Here is a 22,509-nt window from a genome sequence, read left to right on the forward strand (position 1 = left end):
GTTTGATAAAAGCTTTGGCTGTAGACAGAAATGAGTCCGTTTTAGGCGGCAAATTTAGAGTGAACGCTGCCAAAAGTGAAAAAAGAGAAAAAGCCTAACGGTTTTGAGATTTGAGTTTCTGCAACTGTTTTGACATGTGCAAGTTATCCAAAGAGGGTGAATACAGCGAATAAAACTTTTTTGAGCGCTCTAGCGCCGTTAGTTGGTGGTGGTCCATATTAGGAGTCGGTCCATATCAGGAGCCCTTCCCCTAAATGTAAGAAGATACATTTGGATCTAAAGAAGGACAATTGACCGATCTGGGGCAAACTGAGTGCCACTGCACGTGCCTTGGCGTGTGTGTGCGAGTGTGCGAGGGCTGTATTTTGTATATTGATTATTTGATACATGTATAAATGTGTCTCCAGGAATATGTTTTGTTTTAATCTTGTGTCGATACTATTTAGTTCTGCCTCGTTATTAGCCATTGAGTATAACTGTTTTATCATCATTGCTTTGTTGTTGTTCTTTGGCCATTTACGTTGAATGACTTGTTATACATTGACATTGATAGTTTTATTCTTCTTCTTCTTCGTCGTTCGCTAGATAGTTTTATTATAAGAACCTTTTCTAATTCCTATTAACTCGATGTTCTTTAACTATATTTATACATAAATGCATATTGTAAAGCAGTATGCATTGTTAGAGGATATTTTAGTAGCAGTGTTTAAATGTCGAAGCTGCTTTTCCCAGTTTTACCTAAGATACCGACTGTATATTGTGTTATTGTATTTGTCAGACTTGATTGTACCAAGTCCCTACACATGTTGTAATGCGCTTAGAGCCACAATTTTTTTTTTGTAAGAGATAGGCGCAATATAAATACACTTTATTATTATTATTATTATTTTTATTATTAACTACTTTCCAAAACCGTCACTTAGAAGACAAAGGCCGGCTCCTAGGGGAGTTCCGAACGACACACCTCTCTCGTTGATTCCGTCGTCGGTGTCGTTCCCGTCCTCCCTGCAACGTCTTTATCAACAACTTCAACGAAGCACAGCAATACCCCCCCCCCCCCCCCCTCCTTTCCGTGGGGAGTGAAACTTACCGACTAGGATGAAAATCACCACAGCCCATGCCAGCGTTCCTTTCTCCATCATACCCGCCCGTTCCATCTTTTTACGTAAAACATGTGTGCTCCGAGACTATGAAAGCTAGGATCGTGTGAACCAAGACTTTGTAATTGTTCTTTTCCATTATTGAATTGACGTCATCGTCTGTGTTGACAATGTCTGATTTCATGTCAAGCCAACGAATTCTGGAGAGTGATCAGTTTGTTGAATTGCCTGCCGGCACTCTTTGTACTGTGTCCTGTCTGATACATCACACAACAGAGACAATCTGGAACGTACTTTGCAAGACATAAGACGAAGATCGAACTGCAGCGAGCGTGTGAGCAGAGCGGGTATGATGGAGAAAGGAACGCTGGCATGGGCTGTGGTGATTTTCATCCTAGTCGGTAAGTTTCACTCCCCACGGAAAGGAGGGGGGGTTGGTGGGGGGGGGGGGGGGGTAGGGAGGGGGTATTGCTGTGCTTCGTTGAAGTTGTTGATAAAGACGTTGCAGGGAGGACGGGAAGGACACCGACGACGGAATCAACGAGAGAGGTGTGTCGTTCGGCGTCACCAGTGCCCGACACGGCCAAAGAAACACTCGAACCTGTCCAGGGGCGGATCTAGGGGGGTTTACGGGGTTTCCGGGGTTTACGGGGTTTCCGGACCCCCCCCCCCCCCCGCGCTAGCATTAGAAAAAGAAAACAAAACAAAGATTTTTTTTTTTTTTAATCTGATGGCTCAGATTGCACCAAATTGCTCCATTTTCCTTGAATTTTTTTCTCAAATTTTCAGGGGGAGGGGGGGGGGGGGGGAGGGGGATGCCTTCGGGACTCCCCTAGGAGCCGGCCTTTGTCTTCTAAGTGACGGTTTTGGAAAGTAGTTGGGCAATTTGTTGGCTCAGGTTGCCCCAGATCGGTCAATTGTCCTTGTATAGATCCAAATTTGTCTTCTTAAATTTACTTTTTGGAAGGTGTATTAGCTCAGATTACACAGGATTGCTCCATTTTCCTTGTTTTTATCAACAATGCCCGGGGGGTGGTAGGGAGGTATGCCCCCGGACCCCTCTTGGAGGTTCGAATGCTTCGCGCCCTCAACTTAACGCTTCGCGTCGTCGAAACGTCCCTAAAAGAAATGTGGAAACCCCCCCCTTAAAAATGGTGTGATCCGCCCCTGACTGTCTCTACCCTTCATCCAAGGAAACGACCAGAAAAGGTCACTACGTACATGGGAAAGCGGCATGAGATGGAATGGGGATCGCAGAGACGAAACACTCGTCTGGGGTCTCAGTGGTCGCCGTGGGTAAATACTCGCTATTGAGTGGAGTTCACGAGGTCAGGTTTGACTGTATTACAATAAACCCCCTCGACGAAGAAGGGTACCACATGCCGAGACGAAGAAGGGTACCACTTGCCGAGACGTATAAGGGTACCACTTGCCGAGACGAAGAAGGGTACCACTTGCCGAGACGAAGAAGGGTACCACTTGCCGAGACGAAGAAGGGTACCACTTGCCGAGACGAAGAAGGGTACCACTTGCCGAGACGAAGAAGGGTACCACTTGCCGAGACGAAGAAAGGTACCACTTGCCGAGACGAAGAAGGGTAACACTTGCCGAGACAAAGAAGGGTACCACTTGCCGAGACGAAGAAGGGTACCACTTGCCGAGACGAAGAAGGGTACCACTTGCCGAGACGAAGAAGGGTACCACTTGCCGAGACGAAGAAGGGTACCACTTGCCGAGACGAAGACCCAACGGGCAACCCTTGCTCTAGGCCATTCTCTCTGCATACTATGTCCAACAAAAGATTCTAGTTTCCACGCGTGCAGCTACGCATAACAGTGCCGCGCACGTGCTTGTGTGCGTGTGTGTGTGTGTGTGCGAGCGTGTTGGGGTTGGGGTGGATGGGTGTGTTGCGTGCGTCTGTGTGTATGTGTGCTCGCGCATGCCTGCGTGTGTGTGTGTGTGCGTGTGTGAGTGTGTACGTGCAAGTGTAACTGTGCGTGTGATCGTATATTCGTGGGTTTTTTCAGGGTGTTAACATGCGTGACTGTGTGTGTGTGTGTGTGTGTGTGTGTGTGTGTGTGTGTGTGTGTGTGTGTGAAAAGAAAAAGAAGAGTTGTGCACACACACCCCCACCCCCACCCATACACCCACTCGCGCACGTATACTCCGGCTAGTTCGCGACTTGTTTTTATTTGCAGGAAAGCAAGAAGTGGGGACTTCTATCACCAACTGTGTTTCTAACAAAATTCACATTCTTGAAAATAAAAACAACACAATAGTATGCGATGGTTTAAGGTCTTTGGACTCTGTCGAGTGGTCTGTAACAAGGAGAGGTCTGCCAAAGGGTGTAGTTGCCGTGTGTGGTCGTTTTGGAGTCTCTGGCTGCACTTCACGTGACCCTAACTTTGCCGTGCAGAGGTCAGCCACTCAAAGCAAGCTGTTCTACCAGCAGTACAACAATAGCTTGGACCTTGGTGCAGAGATCTTCTGTGCCGTCGGAGGCATTGACGAAAGCTGTGGACTAAATGTTATAAGTAAGAACCCCTCATTGATTCTTTTTACACTAATTAGTCACGTGTTGACTACATGTTTTAACATAGACGGGGAATCGAAACGAGGGTTTGGTGTATGTATGTATGTATGTATGTCTGTGCTAATGTATGTGTAGAGCGATTCAGAGAAAACTACTGGACCGATCTTCATGAAACTTGCCATGAGAGTTCCTGGGTAGGAACTATGATATCCCCAGATGTATTTTTTCGATAGACGTCATATCCGGCTTTTTGTGAAAGTTGAGGCGGCACTGTCACACCCTCATTTTTCAACCAAATTGATTGACATTTTGATTCAGCAATCCTCGACAAAGTCCGGACTATAGGTAAATCAGTTTGCTCATTAAAGTTGTCATTAAAATCGAATTTTCAAAAACAGATTACAAAATGATTGCATTTGTATTCATCATCTTCTCCTGAATTCAAAAATATTTAGATATGTCATGTTTACTCTAAAAATGTGCTCAGAATGAAAGAAAATAGGTTCAGTAAGTACTACGGACGGGTGCTTTGCTGAGGCGAGCGTGACCCGTCTCGGACTTCAGTATGGTTAGCCGAGACTGAATGTAGTCTCGGCGATGATTGGTTAGTGGTGTAGATCTTGACTAAAATTAATGTTTATATATGATATATGATATATCGTTTCACCCGACTTGTTTCTTTTTGTTCTGACATTGATTTGTTTTTTTTGGTTTTTTTATTCAGAATTTTTTTTTCCATGGTCGTATTTTGTATTTGCAGCATTCCTTTAAACCTTCGCCCGACCGGGTTATTCTTCTTCTTCTTCTTCTTCTTCTTCTTCTTCTTCTTCTTCTTCTTCTTCTTCTTCTTCTTCTTCTTCTTCTTCTTCTTCGTCGTCGTCGTCGATCATGGGCGTAGACTCCCACGTTCACTCATGTTTTTAGCACGAGTGGATTTGTACGTGAATGACCGTTTTTAACCCGACATTCAGGCAGCATACGCCGATTTCGGGAGAGGCATGCTGGGTATTTTCGTGTTTCTATAACCCACCGAACTCTCACAGGATCTTTTCCGTGCGCACTTGGTCTTGTGCTTACGTGTACACACGAAGGGGGTTAAGTCGCTAGCAGGTCTGCACATAAATTGACCTGGGAGATCGGAAAAATCTCCACTCGTAACCCACCAGCTGGCAGCGACCTGGATTCGAACTCACGACCTCCCGATTAGGAGGCCGATGTCTTACCACCACACCACTGCGCCCGTCGCAGTAGCACATGGTTAAATCAAAAAAAGTAGATTATGCTTTATGACCGTGTGTTTGTGTTATTAGAAATGCGATGTGGTGCCAAAAAACAAATGTCCATGTTTACCGGTATATGTAAAATGAAAATAGAGATTGAAGTTTTCTTATCTTATCCTATCTTATGTCATTAACCCTGCTAGGATTATCAATTTTAAATTGTTGTGATACTATATGTGATACGGGAAGTACTTATTTGTTAAAAATGAATTAAAACCGGTGTAACCTTAGTCAATTGTAACCCTCCCTCCCCCCCTTCAAACTTCAGTAGTAAGTATATCAGGAACTTTTAAAACAAAATGTATGTATATATGTATGCATCTATGTATTCCTACAGGTTTGGGGGTTGGGGTCTTTCTTGGCCAGCCTTCCCTCCCTTCCCGGTCAAAACTGACAACACCAGTCACTCTGGACCCCACCTTCAAACTTCAAGAATAAGTAATTTTGGACCTTATGAAACAAAATGTTTGCATATAATATGTATGCATCTATGTATCTCTACAGGTTTGTCGGGGGCTATCCCAAAATGAACATATTTGACCCTCCACCACGGAATGAGTCGCATGTCACCTCGCGCGGTTCTGCGCTAGGCTTGAAAAACGTGTGGGGGGGTGTAAGGTATCAGTGTGAGGGTCACCTTAGTCACAGGCTTATAACTCAAACAGTTTTCGCTCTTTTCTAAAACGGGTTTCACCACTGGATAGAGCATAAACAACTCTTTATGAAAATGTAAAAATAATATGAAAATCATGCAAAGGTGACATGCGACTCATTCCGTGGTGGAGGGTCACATATTTGATTTTAAATGCCCATGTACTTATTGCAAGGAGGGGGGGGGGGGGTGTCAGGCCTACTCAGTTGACCCCACCTCTAAAACCAGTAGAGATACGCATATACATATATTCATGAATTATGTTTTAAAAGGACCTCATGTACTGATTCTTGACATTTAAAGGGAGGGGAAAGGAGGGGGGGGGGGGCAAATTGACTAGCTGAGTCAGTTTTGATTGGGGGGGGGGGGGTCATTTTTGAGTAGAGATACATAGATGAATATGCATACATTTTGTTTTTAAATGTGAAAATGTACTTATTCTTGAAGTTTGAAGGAGGGGCGGGGGGGGGGGGGGGAGTCCAAACTGACTAAGGGGGGGGGGGGGGGGTCAAAACTTCCTAATGACAGCCCGGTCAAAATAGGCAGCCATGAATTGCCCCCCGGTCACAATGCTCTGGTACACCGGTTTGATAGACGGCGAGAACTGTCGTGTAACGGTCTTATAATTGCTACGTGAGTCTACATAGAATGCTTGAGGGAGTGTTACAAAATGACGGTGGGATGTCTTGCAAGCAACACTTCCTGTCTATTTGTTTTTACTCACCTGAGTAAATAATGACTAAGAGAAAATGAGACTTGGTGAGCATCGTCAATATCAAGGTCACACAAAATGACTGTATTCGGATCATAAGATAAACATTAGTCCAATCCTTGAACGTTTTTAAATCTGGAGCTTTGGAGCTTTACACACTCCCAGGGTTTCATGCTCTTCATGCACACACACAAACTCATACATACACACACTCAGAAGCACGCGCGCACACATGTACACACATAAGCACGCACGCACACACAAACAAACAAGGATAGGAAAATATCATATACGCACAGAGGGTTTTGCACATTTGTTGGGTGTGTGTGTGTGTATGTGTGTGTGTGTGTGTATGTGTGTGTGTGTGTGTGTGTGTGTGTGTGCACGTGTGTGTGTGCACGTGTGTGTGTGTGTGTGTGTGTGTGTGTTTGTGTGATTGTGAGTGTGTGCGTCTGTTCTTGTTAAGACCGCGTCGTTTTGACTTTGGCCTGAAAATGGAGCCGAATTGTTTTGACGCACCCCGTTGTTTTGACGTCACAACAACGGATGCCTCGATTTTCGAGCTTCCCGCCCTAAGATATACCATGTGACACAAGGATTTTATTTTATTGGTTCTGTCCAAACTATGATAATTTTGTCAGGGTTGAGTGTGTGGCGAGTGTGTTGGGCTAGTGTTTTGCGGTCAAAACAAGAACTGTAGTTTTTTGGGTTCCCCTGGCGGCAACATTGAGAGAGAGAGCGAGAGAGCGGTTTGCCGCGTGAAACCGTGATTTGACACGATGGCTGACGCCGACACGCGGGGTGAACCCCGCAGCCGATACATTACCACAGACACAGGTGTGTATTATATTTATTGTACTTTGTTGTCCATTTTAGACGAAAAGACACAGTTGACTGAGTTGTTTTTCAAATAGTGACGCGCCTTCAACTTTATCTTTCATGTCTGTTGCCACATGGCTCTGACATTCCAAAATGGCTAACCTCGTTTTTTGGAATTTAGAGCTCACAATCCAGTGACATTAACAATAACTTAATCAGTCATTAATTATCAATGGCTTATCAAGTTGTTGGTACAGGTTACTATGCAAGAGTCTTATACATTAAAACAAATTATGGCGAGTGGTGCACAGATCTAAATACTCTTATACTGAGAAGGCACGATGCATGTTGGTTTTTTAACTTCCGAAAGATTCTGAGATTAGCTGTGCGTACAAGCGATCGAATAGCACTGATTTTATCAGTATTAATATAACTATGTTTTGTTTGTGTCATTCTGTGCTTCAAGTTGTTTGCTGAATGTATAAGTAGGAGCCTGAGGCGGGTTGAGATCTAGCTCCAATGTTCAAATTTCAATCTCGCCTTAGGTCTAGTAGCTGTTGAATTAGGGAGACCGAATAAGTCAGTCACGGTGCGACTATATATTTTTTTAATCCGATTTTGTTACTATACTTAGGAATGACCTCACAGGACGGAAGCGCTCTTCTGTGCTTGAAAACCACATTTAGGTCACTTCCTTTGTAAACAAGCACATGGCTGCTCCGCGGTTCGTTCGTTTGGTGAACGTTTTGGTAGTTTGCAATGGATTTGTATTGATTTTTTTTTCACGGAGATTTTGGGACCATCTCTGGTGATGCTGATACAGTCAGTAAAGACAAATTTGGGGATATTATCGACGAATTAGGGGCAGAACAAGTGCTGGGACTCGGAGCAGACAATCGCTTGACATTGAAATTGTAAGCTTAATGTAGTTTAGTTTCATCTCCCCCGTCGCGATATAACCTTCGTGGTTGAAAACGACGTTAAACACCAATAAAGAAAGAAAGTTTCATCTCTTTGTTCCACCATCACCCAGCCGACGCGGCGACTTCCTGGCGTGGCCGTAATTTGCGTAAAGTCCGGTTACTCGATCACGTCGCTCTCTGCTCTGTGCATCGTCATTCATGCTTTTCACCTGTTGCACGTGAGTGAGTGGAGACTCGGCTCCCCCATAATCATGGTCCAACAGGCATGCGAATCATTAATTATGCTTTTTACACGATGGATCTTCTTCTGTCAATTTAATGCATACTAGTTACAAATTAAAATGACAGTATGATTTCTTCATTAATTAACTACTCATAATGATAATACATACATGTTTTATAACATAAAACCCCTGAATGTCGTGTCTGACACACACAGATACCCACTTTCTGGTCATTTTCATCAAATCCTTACGGTACTGAGGCTTAGCAATAGGGAAATGTGTTCAGGACGTGAAGAGTTATTTGACCGGGCGAAGCTGGACTGACTTTGGACTTATCATGTATTGGAGCCATTCTTCCGTTCTGGGGACGAAATCCGTCTGTTGAAAAAAAAACGTACTGTTTGTGTTTTACTTTACCCATACACACGCACACGTTTTTGTTCCTCTTTTTTTCTCTTCATCCTCTTTTTTGTTATATTTAGTCAAGTTTTGACTAAATATTTTAACATCGAGGGGGAATCGAAACGAGGGTCGTGGTGTATGTGCGTGTGTGCGTGCGTGTGTGCGTGCGTGTGTGTGTGTGTGTGTGTGTGTGTAGAGCGATTCAGACTAAACTACTGGACCGATCTTTATGAAATTTGACATGAGAGTTCCTGGGTATGAAATCCCCGAACATTTTTCATTTTTTTGATAAATGTCTTTGATGACGTCATATCCGGCTTTTCGTGAAAGTTGAGGCGGCACTGTCACGCCCTCATTTTTCAACCAAATTGGTTGAAATTTTGGTCAAGTAATCTTCGACAAAGCCCGGGGTTCGGTATTGCATTTCAGCTTGGTGGCTTAAAAATTAATTAATGACTTTGGTCATTAAAAATCTGAAAATTGTAAAAAAAAATAAAAATTTATAAAACGATTTAAATTTACGTTTATCTTATTCTCCATCATTTGCTGATTCCAAAAACATATAAATATGTTATATTTGGATTAAAAACAAGCTCTGAAAATTAAATATATAAAAATTATTATCAAAATTAAATTGTCCAAATCAATTTAAAAACACTTTCATCTTATTCCTTGTCGGTTCCTGATTCCAAAAACATATAGATATGATATGTTTGGATTAAAAACACGCTCAGAAAGTTAAAACAAAGAGAGGTACAGAAAAGCGTGCTATCCTTCTTAGCGCAACTACTACCCCGCTCTTCTTGTCAATTTCACTGCCTTTGCCATGAGCGGTGGACTGACGATGCTACGAGTATACGGTCTTGCTGAAAAATGGCAGCTACTTGACTAAATATTGTATTTTCGCCTTACGCGACTTGTTCTGTTTTCTTCTCCTGTCCACGACATTACTGCTTCCCCTCAAACCTATGATGTACTTTTTTCGTGCATGGTTTATCCCTGTCTCTTCCCAGAGACCAGGCAGTCCGGTTACAGTAGCTCGGGTACTTTGTATCTCCCCCACACTCATCAACTTAAGTTCATCACAGACAAAATAATTAGCATATCTGCTAATTCAACAGTGTATAGGCTCTCTTTTTATATTTAGTCAAGTTTTGACTAAATATTTTAACATCGAGGGGGAATCGAAACGAGGGTCGTGGTGTATGTGCGTGTGTGTGTGTGTGTGTGTGTGTGTCTGTCTGTGTGTGTGTGTGTGTGTGTGTAGAGCGATTCAGACTAAACTACTGGACCGATCTTTATGAAATTTGACATGAGAGTTCCTGGGTATGAAATCCCCGAACGTTTTTTTCATTTTTTTGATAAATGTCTTTGATGACGTCATATCCGGCTTTTCGTGAAAGTTGAGGCGGCACTGTCACGCCCTCATTTTTCAACCAAATTGGTTGAAATTTTGGTCAAGTAATTTTCGACGAAGCCCGGACTTCGGTATTGCATTTCAGCTTGGTGGCTTAAAAATTAATTAATGACTTTGGTCATTAAAAATCGGAAAATTGTAAAAAAAAATAAAAATTTATAAAACGATCCAAATTTACGTTTATCTTATTTTCCATCCTTTGCTGATTCCAAAAACATATAAATATGTTATATTCGGATTAAAAACAAGCTCTGAAAATTAAATATATAAAAATTATTATCAAAATTAAATTGTCGAAATCAATTTAAAAACACTTTCATCTTATTCCTTGTCGGTTCCTGATTCCAAAAACATATAGATATGATATGTTTGGATTAAAAACACGCTCAGAAAGTTAAAACAAAGAGAGGTACAGAAAAGCGTGCTATCCTTCTTAGCGCAACTACTACCCCGCTCTTCTTGTCAATTTCACTGCCTTTGCCATGAGCGGTGGACTGACGATGCTACGAGTATACGGTCTTGCTGACAAAATGGCATTGCCTTCAGTTTCATTCTGTGAGTTCGACAGCTACTTGACTAAATATTGTATTTTCGCCTTACGCGACTTGTTATATTTAGTCAAGTTTTGACTAAATATTTTAACGTAGAGGGGGGAATCGAGACGAGGGTCGTGGTGTGTGTGTGTGTGTGTGTGTGTGTGTGTGTGTGTGTCTGTCTGTCTGTGTGTGTGTGTGTAGAGCGATTCAGACTAAACTACTGGACCGATCTTTATGAAATTTGACATGAGAGTTCCTGGGTATGAAATCCCCATATGTTTTTTTCATTTATTCAATAAATGTCTTTGATGACGTCATATCCGGCTTTTCGTGAAAGTTGAGGCGGCACTGTCACGCTCTCATTTTTCAACCAAATTGGTTGAAATTTTGGTCAAGTAATCTTCGACGAAGCCCGGGGTTCGGTATTGCATTTCAGCTTGGTGGCTTAAAAATTAATTAATGACTTTGGTCATTAAAAATCTGAAAATTGTAAAAAAAAAAAAAAATTTATAAAACGATCCAAATTTACGTTTATCTTATTCTCCATCATTTGCTGATTCCAAAAACATATAAATATGTTATATTCGGATTAAAAACAAGCTCTGAAAATTAAATATATAAAAATTATTATCAACATTTTTTTTCGAAATCAATTTAAAAACACTTTCATCTTATTCCTTGTCGGTTCCTGATTCCAAAAACATATAGATATGATATGTTTGGATTAAAAACACGCTCAGAAAGTTAAAACAGAAAAGCGTGCTATCCTTCTTAGCGCAACTACTACCCCGCTCTTCTTGTCAATTTCACTGCCTTTGCCATGGGCGGTGGACTGACGATGCTACGAGTATACGGTCTTGCTGAAAAATGGCATTGCGTTCTGTTTCATTCTGTGAGTTCGACAGCTACTTGACTAAATATTGTATTTTCGCCTTACGCGACTTGTTCTTTTCTCTCCTCGACATTCAACCCATGGTCCCCCTCGACCACTACCATCTTTGACGCAATGTCACTGTCAGAAAACTCACTGCTTTCTTCGGCATCATGCAATTCATCATCTGACAGAGACTCGTCAGTGGTAAGACATAATGCATTCTCATCATACTCCAACTCATTTGGATCAGACACACCTGAATGACAATGCTTCTCAATTAAAAATGTACACATGCTTTTATGTGAGTTAGGTAAGTATATTATTAATCAAATGAAAATTTACTAATAAACTGTTCTATTATGTCACTAGTGGAACCAGGAGGCCGAGGCCAGCGATTTAAAACAAGGGAGTACTTCCCACATTTCTCATACGGCCAAAGAATGGTGCAGACTGCACTGGCTAAGAGTCTACCTGCCATACCATTGCCAGATGACACCAGCAATCATCCAGGTACAATGTAATCCCATTTTTATTTTGTTGAAAGGCAAGATTTAACCAGAAAGTAAGGAACTAACTCAGGGGTTCCACTTCTTGCACACACAAAAGTATATAATATTATACGCAGTTTTCAGCCTCCGTACAAATTTTCACCGACATGTTGCATTTTGTCACGCAAAATTACAATTGCACTCAAAAAACTAAATAGCCACGAAGAGAGCACCTGAACTCCCACCTCTGATTCTCCCCACCCGCCTTGTTCATCACTGTTAACACTCGGTGTGCTTATCGCCAGAGGCCATAGTACCAGTGCTCTACCGAATTGAATCTTTATTCCTTAGGTCACTGCCACCGGCGATAGCCATATGAATGACCAGCTCTACCGAAGAGGAAGATTGCATTACATTTCTCGGGGGGGGGGGGGGGGGGGGGGGGTCATGAGTCACGGAATAAATAATTGATCCTGCTGTGTTCAGCAAAACAATGGTCTGCCTTATCACACAAGCCATCAGTTTGGTGCACTGCCGATTCAGTTTACAGGCCAGGGGTGTCCGGGTCTACTCTGATTACATCGGACTGACCCGCAGTGATTGTTTTTCAGGCCGAAATATCTTCCATTTAGCGCCATGCAAATAGTTCAGTTCCTCGCTTAGGGGCCTATTACCTGTACAGAGCCACTGCAAAACGCAAACAGGCCGATCTGTCGTCGGAAAGTGAAAGAACAGAATCTGATGAAGGGACTTCCTTTAGTTACCTATCATCATCATGTCTTCTCAATCGTAGTGAGAAAAACACACTTCTCCTTCGCGTTTTTTCCCCCAATTAAGTTTGTAATGGTACGCGTTTTCCCCGGCTCATACGCATTTTTTCAGTCATGTTGTGTATGCAAACGCAAAAAGCAAAAACCCAGTGGAACCCCTGACTAACTGTTATGCAACACTTCTGGAGGGGTGATCACACTACAGTTAACACAGTTTAGTTATGACTAAGATATGTAGTTAAATTGCTATTCTGATAGACACATGGAAGAATTCAGTGTTATGATTTGATAGTCTCACATGGACCTATTTCGGTCATCAGGCCATATATGTCAACGGAAGCTGCTCAATATCCTATATATTTACAACAATAAAGCATGCTTCCTGTTTCATCACCGTGGATGAATTAAGTGCTTGCATGCACATACCTGGTCAGGTTTGCTTCTGTTACTGGTCGACAGACGATATAGTTTGTACAAAAACTAAATTCTTGCCGTCCATGAAATACATCCCTGGTAAAAATTCAATTCCTGCAACACACCTTGCAAAACTAGTAGCTGCAGTCTAGCAGACGGTCTTTCCAGTGCTTTGTAATGAATCGGCAATATTGCCTTTGCCTATACAACGCTCATTATATGCAGATCCCAATCTGATGAATGGATTGACCCACAGTTAACAGAGAAAATAGAGGATTCACTAGAGAAAATGCTGAATTCTTGGGATGTAGTCTGACGATAGACGGAAGACAGACGATAGACGGAAGACAGACAATAGACGGAAGATAGACGGAAGACAGACAATAGACGGAAGACAGACAATAGACGGAAGACAGACAATAGTCGGAAGACAGACGGAAGACAGACGATAGACGGAAGACAGACAATAGACGGAAGATAGACGGAAGACAGACAATAGTCGGAAGACAGACGGAAGACAGACAATAGACGGAAGACAGACAATAGTCGGAAGACAGATGGAAGACAGACAATAGACGGAAGACAGACAATAGACGGAAGACAGACAATAGACGGAAGATAGACGGAAGACAGACAATAGACGGAAGACAAACAATAGTCGGAAGATAGACGGAAGACAGACAATAGACGGAAGACAGATGGTAGATCGAAGACAGACACTAGACGGAAGACAGACGATAGACGGAAGACAGACGATAGACGGAAGACAGACAATAGACGGAAGACAGACGATAGACGGAAGACAGACGATAGACGGAAGACAGACAATAGATGAAAGACAGACAATAGACGGAAGACAGACGATAGACGGAAGACAGACAATAGACGGAAGACAGACGATAGACGGAAGATAGACGGAAGACAGACGATAGACGGAAGACAGACGATAGACGGAAGACAGACGATAGACGGAAGACAGACGATAGACGGAAGACAGACGATAGACGGAAGACAGACAATAGACGGAATACAGACGGAAGACAGACGATAGACGGAATACAGACGATAGACGGAAGACAGACAATAGACGGAAGACAGACGATAGACGGAAGACAGACAATAAACGGAAGACAGACGATAGAGGGAAGACAGACAATAGACGGAAGACAGACAATAAACGGAATACAGACGATAGACGGAAGACAGACAATAGACGGAAGACAGACAATAGACGGAAGACAGACGATATACGGAAGACAGACGATAGACGGAAGACAGACGATAGACGGAAGACAGACAATAGATGAAAGACAGACAATAGACGGAAGACAGACAATAGACGGAAGACAGACGATAGACGGAAGACAGACGATAGACGGAAGACAGACAATATACAGAAGACAGACGATAGACGGAAGACAGACGATAGACGGAAGACAGACAATAGACGGAAGACAGACAATAGAGGGAAGACAGACAATAGACGGAAGACAGACGATAGACGGAAGACAGACGATAGATGAAAGACAGACAATAGACGGAAGACAGACGATAGACGGAAGACAGACGATAGACGGAAGACAGACAATAGATGAAAGACAGACAATAGACGGAAGACAGACGATAGACGGAAGACAGACAATAGACGGAAGACAGACAATAGTCGGAAGACAGACGGAAGACATACAATAAACGGAAGACAGATGGTAGATCGAAGACAGACGATAGACGGAAGACAGACAATAGACGGAAGACAGACGATAGATGGAAGACAGACAATAGACGGAAGACAGACAATAGACGGAAGACAGACAATAGACGGAAGACAGACAATAGACGGAAGACAGACAATAGACGGAAGACAGACAATAGACGGAAGACAGACAATAGACGGAAGACAGACAATAGACGGAAGATAGACGGAAGACAGACGATAGACGGAAGACAGACGATAGACGGAAGACAGACGATAGACAGAAGACAGACGATAGACAGAAGACAGACGATAGACGGAAGACAGACAATAGACGGAATACAGACGATAGACGGAAGACAGACGATCGACAGAAGACAGACGATAGACGGAAGACAGACAATAGACGGAAGACAGACGATAGACGGAAGGCAGACAATAGACGGAAGACAGACGATAGACGGAAGACAGACAATAGACGGAAGACAGACAATAAACGGAATACAGACGATAGACGGAAGACAGACAATAGACGGAAGACAGACAATAGACGGAAGACAGACGATAGAGGGAAGACAGACAATAGACGGAAGACAGACGATAGACGTAAGACAGACGATAGACGGAAGACAGACAATAGACGGAAGACAGACGATAGACGGAAGACAGACGATAGACGGAAGACAGACGATAGACGGAAGACAGACGATAGACGGAAGACAGACGATAGACGGAAGACAGACAATAGACGGAAGACAGACAATAGACGGAAGACAGACGATAGACGGAAGACATACGATAGACGGAAGACAGACGATAGACGGAAGACAGACAATAGACGGAATACAGACGATAGACGGAAGACAGACGATAGACGGAAGACAGACAATAAATGAAAGACAGACGATAGACGGAAGACAGACGATAGACGGAAGACAGACAATAGACGGAAGACAGACAATAGACGGAAGACAGACGATAGACGGAAGACAGACGATAGACGGAAGACAGACAATAGACGGAAGACAGACGATAGACGGAAGACAGACAATAGACGGAAGACAGACGATAGACGGAAGACAGACAATAGATGGAAGACAGACAATAGATGAAAGCCAGACGATAGACGGAAGACAGACGATAGACGGAAGACAGACAATAGACGGAAGACAGACGATAGACGGAAGACAGACAATAGACGGAAGACAGACGATAGACGGAAGACAGACAATAGACGGAAGACAGACAATAGACGGAAGACAGACGATAGATGGAAGACAGACAATAGATGAAAGACAGACAATAGACGGAAGACAGACGATAGACGGAAGACAGACAATAGATGGAAGACAGACGGAAGACAGACGGTAGATGGAAGACAGACGATAGACGGAAGACAGACGATGTAGTCTGACGATAGACGATATACGGACGTTCAACCAGTATTTGGCTTCAGCTTGATTCAGGAACAATTAGAGGGCGACCGCAACTGAGTCGCATGTATAGACAAACCATTATGCCTTTCTCCAGTCCAGTCTATGAAATAGGACTTACAGCTGATGTAGCTGGACTCTACGCAAGCTTCAGTACGAATGAAGTAAAATCCCCCATATAAAATTTATTATACACAAAATAATATGAAAACAGTTAACTAGACTGTTCTAACTGTAAACCAACGTAAAGGGGAAATATGAAGCTCAAAAACAGGTCAAGTCCCAAGCACCATGCAACCACAGGCGCTTTCTGTCTGTCTTTCCTACAGTTGACTGCAGCTTCGAACCACAGGTGCTTGTGACAGAGGACTCTATAAGCAGCCATCACTCAGTTGACTCCCAAATGGTGAGTTTTTATAGAGTAGATTATGTGTTGCCCTGTCTGAAGATATTTTGTTTTTGCGATTTCATTTGTTAAATGTTAGACCTGCATTACTTATGAGTTTCCTGTGATGACCAAGGCAATGAAATATGTTTGCTATCTGCAGTCTATGTTCTTTTGCCTCTGAAAAACATGCATCAGAGTTAAGTTGTGCATTTTATTTTTCCTCACTATTGATTGGATTAAAGTTTAATTTGTGACTGTTTACTGTTAATGTGTGTTTTTTGCCTATGATTCCGTTTTCTGAGGCTGTGCTTATATTTCTTTACTTATCGTCACAGTTCAGTACAGACTTTTAACTAGTGAGAAGAGCATCCTTCCAAATGAACATGTAACAACAAATTTTAGTAGACCTGCTTCGCTTTATTAGCAAATCTAATGGCAACATTATTTCTCGAAAAACCTATAGTTCACTATTGACCAGCAGGGACAGACAAATAGTCCACCCGATTGCCAGGAGTGAGTAAAAAAAATCTGCCGGGCTAAGAGAAACCACCTGGCAACTCGTCGGCTGGCCAGTAAACATTCTGTACCAATGCAACAGTTTTGGTTATAATTTCAAGTTTCAAAGCGATGCAACAATTGGGGCATGTGCTGGGCCAGCAACATTTCTGGCGGGCTAGTGTAGTAACTTTCTTGAAGTTACTAGTCCTGTTGGCGAGTTAAGATTTGAAGATTTGGCCATCCTTGACAAGAATGATTCTTTTAAGATTAAAAAAATCTTGATCAGCACAGAAAATAGCTAGGCTTTACTTTTTTGGTATTTGTCCAAGTCAATGGATATTCTTTTTACATCCTGACTTGTAAAACCCTTGGCAGATCTATGAGGTTGCACATGTGACCAATTGTATGAGCAGCAGTGATAGCCAAATCTCAAAATTGTAATTTGCCAGCCGAACGAGTAACTTCAAGAAAGTGACTAGCCAGACAGAAATGTTGCTGGTCCGGTACATACCACACAACAGATTATGAGTATCAGATTTCTTTGTACAATCAAAATAGAGGTGTTTTTTGCAGATGCCAGAGGTTCCTGCATCTGCAGTGTTAATGTGGCTTTAAAACACCATAGTAGTACAACCAACACTTTTGCATTTGACCAGAATTTTCACTGGCCAGATGGGCGAGCTGCCAGGCGGTTTCTTCGCCGGTCCACAAAAAAAATAAAGGTAGCTTCTGGAGAGTGTTTTTATGACTGGTTTTAATGCAGGATGTAAACAGGTCTGTGTTCATAACGAGTTAACTGTTAATCTAACTAACTTACATTGAACAACCAAAATGTAAGCAGCACTAAGATTGACAGTGAAAATGTGACAGTTTTAGTGTGCTAGCTTTAGTGCCACGAAGAAGAATCAGAACAAATGTTGACTCGGGAAAATAAATGTCCATGCCCAATCAAGATTCGAAATAGAGACACTGAGATCACGAGTTGTCGGCCTAGACCACCAGACTACCCGGCGCTCATATTGAGTTGGCATGATTGTTCCTTATAAAGTTATAATCCGATAACATATTTAACCTTTGTATCTCCGGTAATAGGTCTTGTGATATCTGTGTCCACAAAGGTTCAAGCCAGCCACGTCGACTGTGGTTGGAGGAGGAGGTGAAGGCAGTGGAGGCTCATTTGTTAAAATATATCGCCACGCAAGTGCTGCCAAGAAAAGAGGATATCTAGAAGTGCCTTCTGGCTGAAGAGGCTCTGAAAAATCGTACCTGGCTACACGTCAAGAACTATGTACGAAACCGGATTACCGCTTTGCAAAGAAATCAGCGAAACTAAATAATGTTCAGCTTTTCAGCTACTGATCATCTTTCCAATGTTGTTGCTGATCACTACCACTAAGTGGATATATATCTAGTGCAGGTTTGTGTCTTGAGCTGTACTGGACAATGATTTACACATTTATCTTTATTTGTTTTTATTAATTTTGACTATGAGCACACTGGTGGTTGTGTTTCATGTTAAATGATTTATTTAGTATGTGTTCATGCAAATCATTTTTGGCATTTTGAATAAGCTAGATGTGACCTTTCTTAGCACTGATCCAAAGGTCAGTTTAATATGCGGTCAAAACAATGATGGTGGAGGCAGTTGGCTATTTTTAATTCATTTGCATAGCAAAAACGAGGCTATATATGTATTGACAACTGACCACCTATTGAACACTCAAAACTTTTCAAATAATGGAAGCTTTAATGATAAAAACTTGTCTTGGTTATGAAACCTATGAGCACTTATAAAATGCCTGTGATTACATCAGCAAAACAAAACAAAATATAAGCAAGTGAGTCATATTCTTCGTGGCTTTGCCCTTGTTTAACTGTATTATCATTATTTATTATCATGAACACAGACTACCATAAGGTCCGCTCCCCCCCCCCTCCCACCCCCCCGCGGGTTAGGGGGAAGAATTTACCCGATGCTCCCCAGCATGTCGTAAGAGGCGACTAACGGATTCTCTTTCTCCTTTTACCCTTGTTAAGTGTTTCTTGTATAGAATATAGTCAATGCTTGTGAAGATTTTAGTCAAGTTAATTTGATATTTAATGATTTATTCAGAATGTGTTCTTGCACATCATTGTTGGACATTTTAAAGGTGCTCGTCTGCATTTTTTCTCTTTTTTTTATATTACTACATTTTAATCTAACTAAAAAGTTGTGACAGATGATGCATTTGTTACGGAAAAAAAAAGATATGTGTAAAAATACAAAATTAAATGGGTTGAGTCACTCCCTAAGTAGTCGGGGAAAATAAGAACTTCAATATGAAAATATCGGAATAACACTCGGAGAGTTGATTTCCGATGATTGGACCATGCTGATTTCGTTTCTGCTAAATTCCGAGCTAGGCCTCCGTAGCGCAGTAGTTAGCGCATCGGACTGAGGGCCGGGAGGTTGTGGTTCAAATCCTATAAGGGGTAGTGGTTTTTTCGGACTTCGGCTCAGAGTGGAAGTGCTATGGTTCCAATGGGAAGGCTGGGACCACACAGCCGAGTATCATTCACTTCACGAATGCGATTGTGAGGGTGCTCATGTGTCCGTCCAAAACCGCTGGTTAATGAAGAAAGCGCAAAAATGAAACTGGTCTCGGCTCTTGTGACCCTTCATGCTCAGTGCTTTCATGGTGACCTTGGTCTTGGTTTTCCTGTTCCGTCCATTCCTAACTAGTACTTCTGCTGTCAGTCTTCAACGTGTGATGCTCTGGGAGGTCGACGGAAGGACGCAGTGGCGGTCTGCTCTCTGAGTAGACGCTCACTCAGTCTGGCTCCGCGACTTAACAGTCAATGTCGTCAAGTAGGAGGCTGCCATCTGCTTAGCAAAAAAAAACTGGTTCGATTAGTACAATTAAATATTGAAAATGGCGGCTGATTTTTTCACAATATTTAGTTATGCAGCTTAAACCAGACATTTTTGGGCTGGGGACTTAGCAGAAATGGCTTAATCATCTGAAAACAACTCTCAGATTTCAATTTTCGACATCTTCTTAATTTATTCCCCTTGTTTTTAACATGACTATTATAAGGAGAGTTTGCTGAGAAAACCCCCCATTGTTTTACCTATAACTTTTTAAAATAACTTTTTGCACAGTGGTTCTTCTGATCATGTGACTTAACTTTTTTGCGAAATTTAATGGTAGGATTATGAATAAATAAGCAAAACACAGACGAGCACCTTTAAATAAGCTAGATGTGACATATCTTAGGATTGGTCAAAAGGTCAGTTTATTATGTGCTGTCAAAACAACGATGGTGGAAACAATTGGCTATTTTTAATTCATTTGTGCAGCAAAAATTAGGCTATGTTCTGACAACTGACCACGTATTGAACAGTCACAACTTTTCAGACAATGGAAAAATGCATGATACAAACTTGACTTGGTTATACTTGTAGAGCCTATGAATACTCACAAAATGCCTTTCAGATTCTATCAGCAAAAAGCAATACGAAATCTGAGCAAGTGAGTCATGATTATCGGTGGCTTTGCCCTTGTTTAAAGCGGCTAGATCTGATTTAAAACGGCTATGCCTACATTGCATTCATACATTGTTTTCAGCCGATTTGAGCGGAATGGCTGTTATATATTGTTCAGCCAACCTTAATTAGAGCAACCCTTACCCTCGTTATCCCAAAGAAGTACTGTACGCCCCCCGCGGGTTAGGGGGAAGAATTTCCCCGATGCTCCCCAGCATGTCGTAAGAGGCGACTAACGGATTCTCTTTCTCCTTTTACCCTTGTTAAGTGTTTCTTGTATAGAATATAGTCACTGTTTGTAAAGATTTTAGTCAAGCAGTATGTAAGAAATGTTAAGTCCTTTGTACTGGAAACTTGCATTCTCCCAGTAAGGTCATATATTGTACTACGTTGCAAGCCCCTGGAGCAATTTTTTATTAGTGCTTTTGTGAACAAGAAACAATTAACAAGTGGCTCTATCCCATTTCCCCCCCTTTCCCCGTCGCGATATAACCTTGAACGGTTGAAAACGACGTTAAACACCAAATAAAGAAAGAACGACTTAAGAAACGTCGTTTAAACTCGGCGTACAGCGAGCTTCCGCAGCGACCACTGCTCTTTTTGTTGTGGAGGCTGTGTGAATTACTTCCCGTTCAGTCATGCATATGATATAGTCTCAATGCCACACTGAATTGGCCACTAGAACCCGACTTTTGAGATATGAAACTATTCCGGCCGTGAAGCATTGTTATGGTTTATAGTAGCATAACACTTGTCTGGTGGCGATAGGAGAGAGTAAATCAGACCTAGCCGCTTTAAACTCTCCCTCTTGTACAAAAGAGTAGTGGTCGCTTCTGAAGCTTGCTGTACGCCGAGTTTGAACGACGTTTCTTAAGTGTACAGTACTTCTTTGGGATAACACGGGTAAGGGCTGCTCTAATTAAGGTTGGCTGAGCAATATATAACAGCCATTCCGCTCAAATCGGCCAAAAACAAGGCCCGAAGGCATCGTAGGCATAGCCGTTTTAACTTTATTATCATTATTATTTATTATCGTGACCACAAACTACCATAAGGTCCGCTAGTAGGAAAGTCAAAACAATCATAACGTATCATAAACACTGGGTCATCGTGTGTGACATTTCAATGTCAACACAATGATAGTGGTGTTTCACATGTAATGATTGATTTCGATCTTGAGTGTATATAAAGTGTATTTATGGTACATTTACTTTTGGCTCTTTAGATCAGCTTAATTTGGTATTTCGTGGGCATCAGTCAAAAGGTCACTTCAGCATGTGCTGTCAAAACAACGATGGTGGAGGCAAATGGCCTATTTTAACAGGATGTTTGAAGATTTGCTTTTTCAATTTTGTTTGAGAGACAAGAAGTTAGAAAATAGTTTTATTGTATGTTTCTTTGTTACCTGGGGCAAAGCTATTCAATCGTCGCTATACGTTTGTTGGAAGCTATAATACAAAGGATAAATTGGCAGCTTTCTTACTTTCTGTCAGAAACAAAAGTATATTTTTCGGTTTTTTTAATTGTGTGGACTATTCAGTGGAGTGTTTTAAATGATATGCCAATTCTCATGCCTCACAGTATTTTAACATTCATTTGGTTTATTTTCCATGTTACCAATATGTAATCATATGACTCGAGACTACCTTACTGTGTTATATTGCATTATTATCATGAACGCATTAGGCCCACTTATAAGTTTAAAGAAAGTCAAAGCCGTGTATTGTTCCTTTCAGGACAATGTTATACACCGGGTGTGCATTATGTGTTTTCATTATTTTTAATCATGAGCACACTGGTGGTTGTGTTTCATATTTAATTATTTAT

General features: G+C 41.9%; 1 protein-coding gene across 1 annotated transcript in view; it reads left to right on the top strand.

Annotated features, from left to right (window-relative positions):
* Positions 1-1,272: 1,272 nt before the first annotated feature.
* LOC138950004 (uncharacterized) overlaps positions 1,273-22,509 on the top strand; it is a 34,140-nt gene continuing 12,903 nt past the window's right edge. The window contains exons 1-2 of the mRNA XM_070321785.1: positions 1,273-1,501; positions 3,299-3,634. Of these exons, the coding sequence (XP_070177886.1) occupies positions 1,450-1,501; positions 3,299-3,634 (388 nt within the window). The 5' untranslated portion in view covers positions 1,273-1,449. The remainder of the gene's footprint in view (positions 1,502-3,298; positions 3,635-22,509) is intronic.

Source organism: Littorina saxatilis, linkage group LG16 (genome assembly GCF_037325665.1).
Source record: "Littorina saxatilis isolate snail1 linkage group LG16, US_GU_Lsax_2.0, whole genome shotgun sequence".
Lineage (NCBI taxonomy): Eukaryota > Metazoa > Mollusca > Gastropoda > Littorinimorpha > Littorinidae > Littorina > Littorina saxatilis.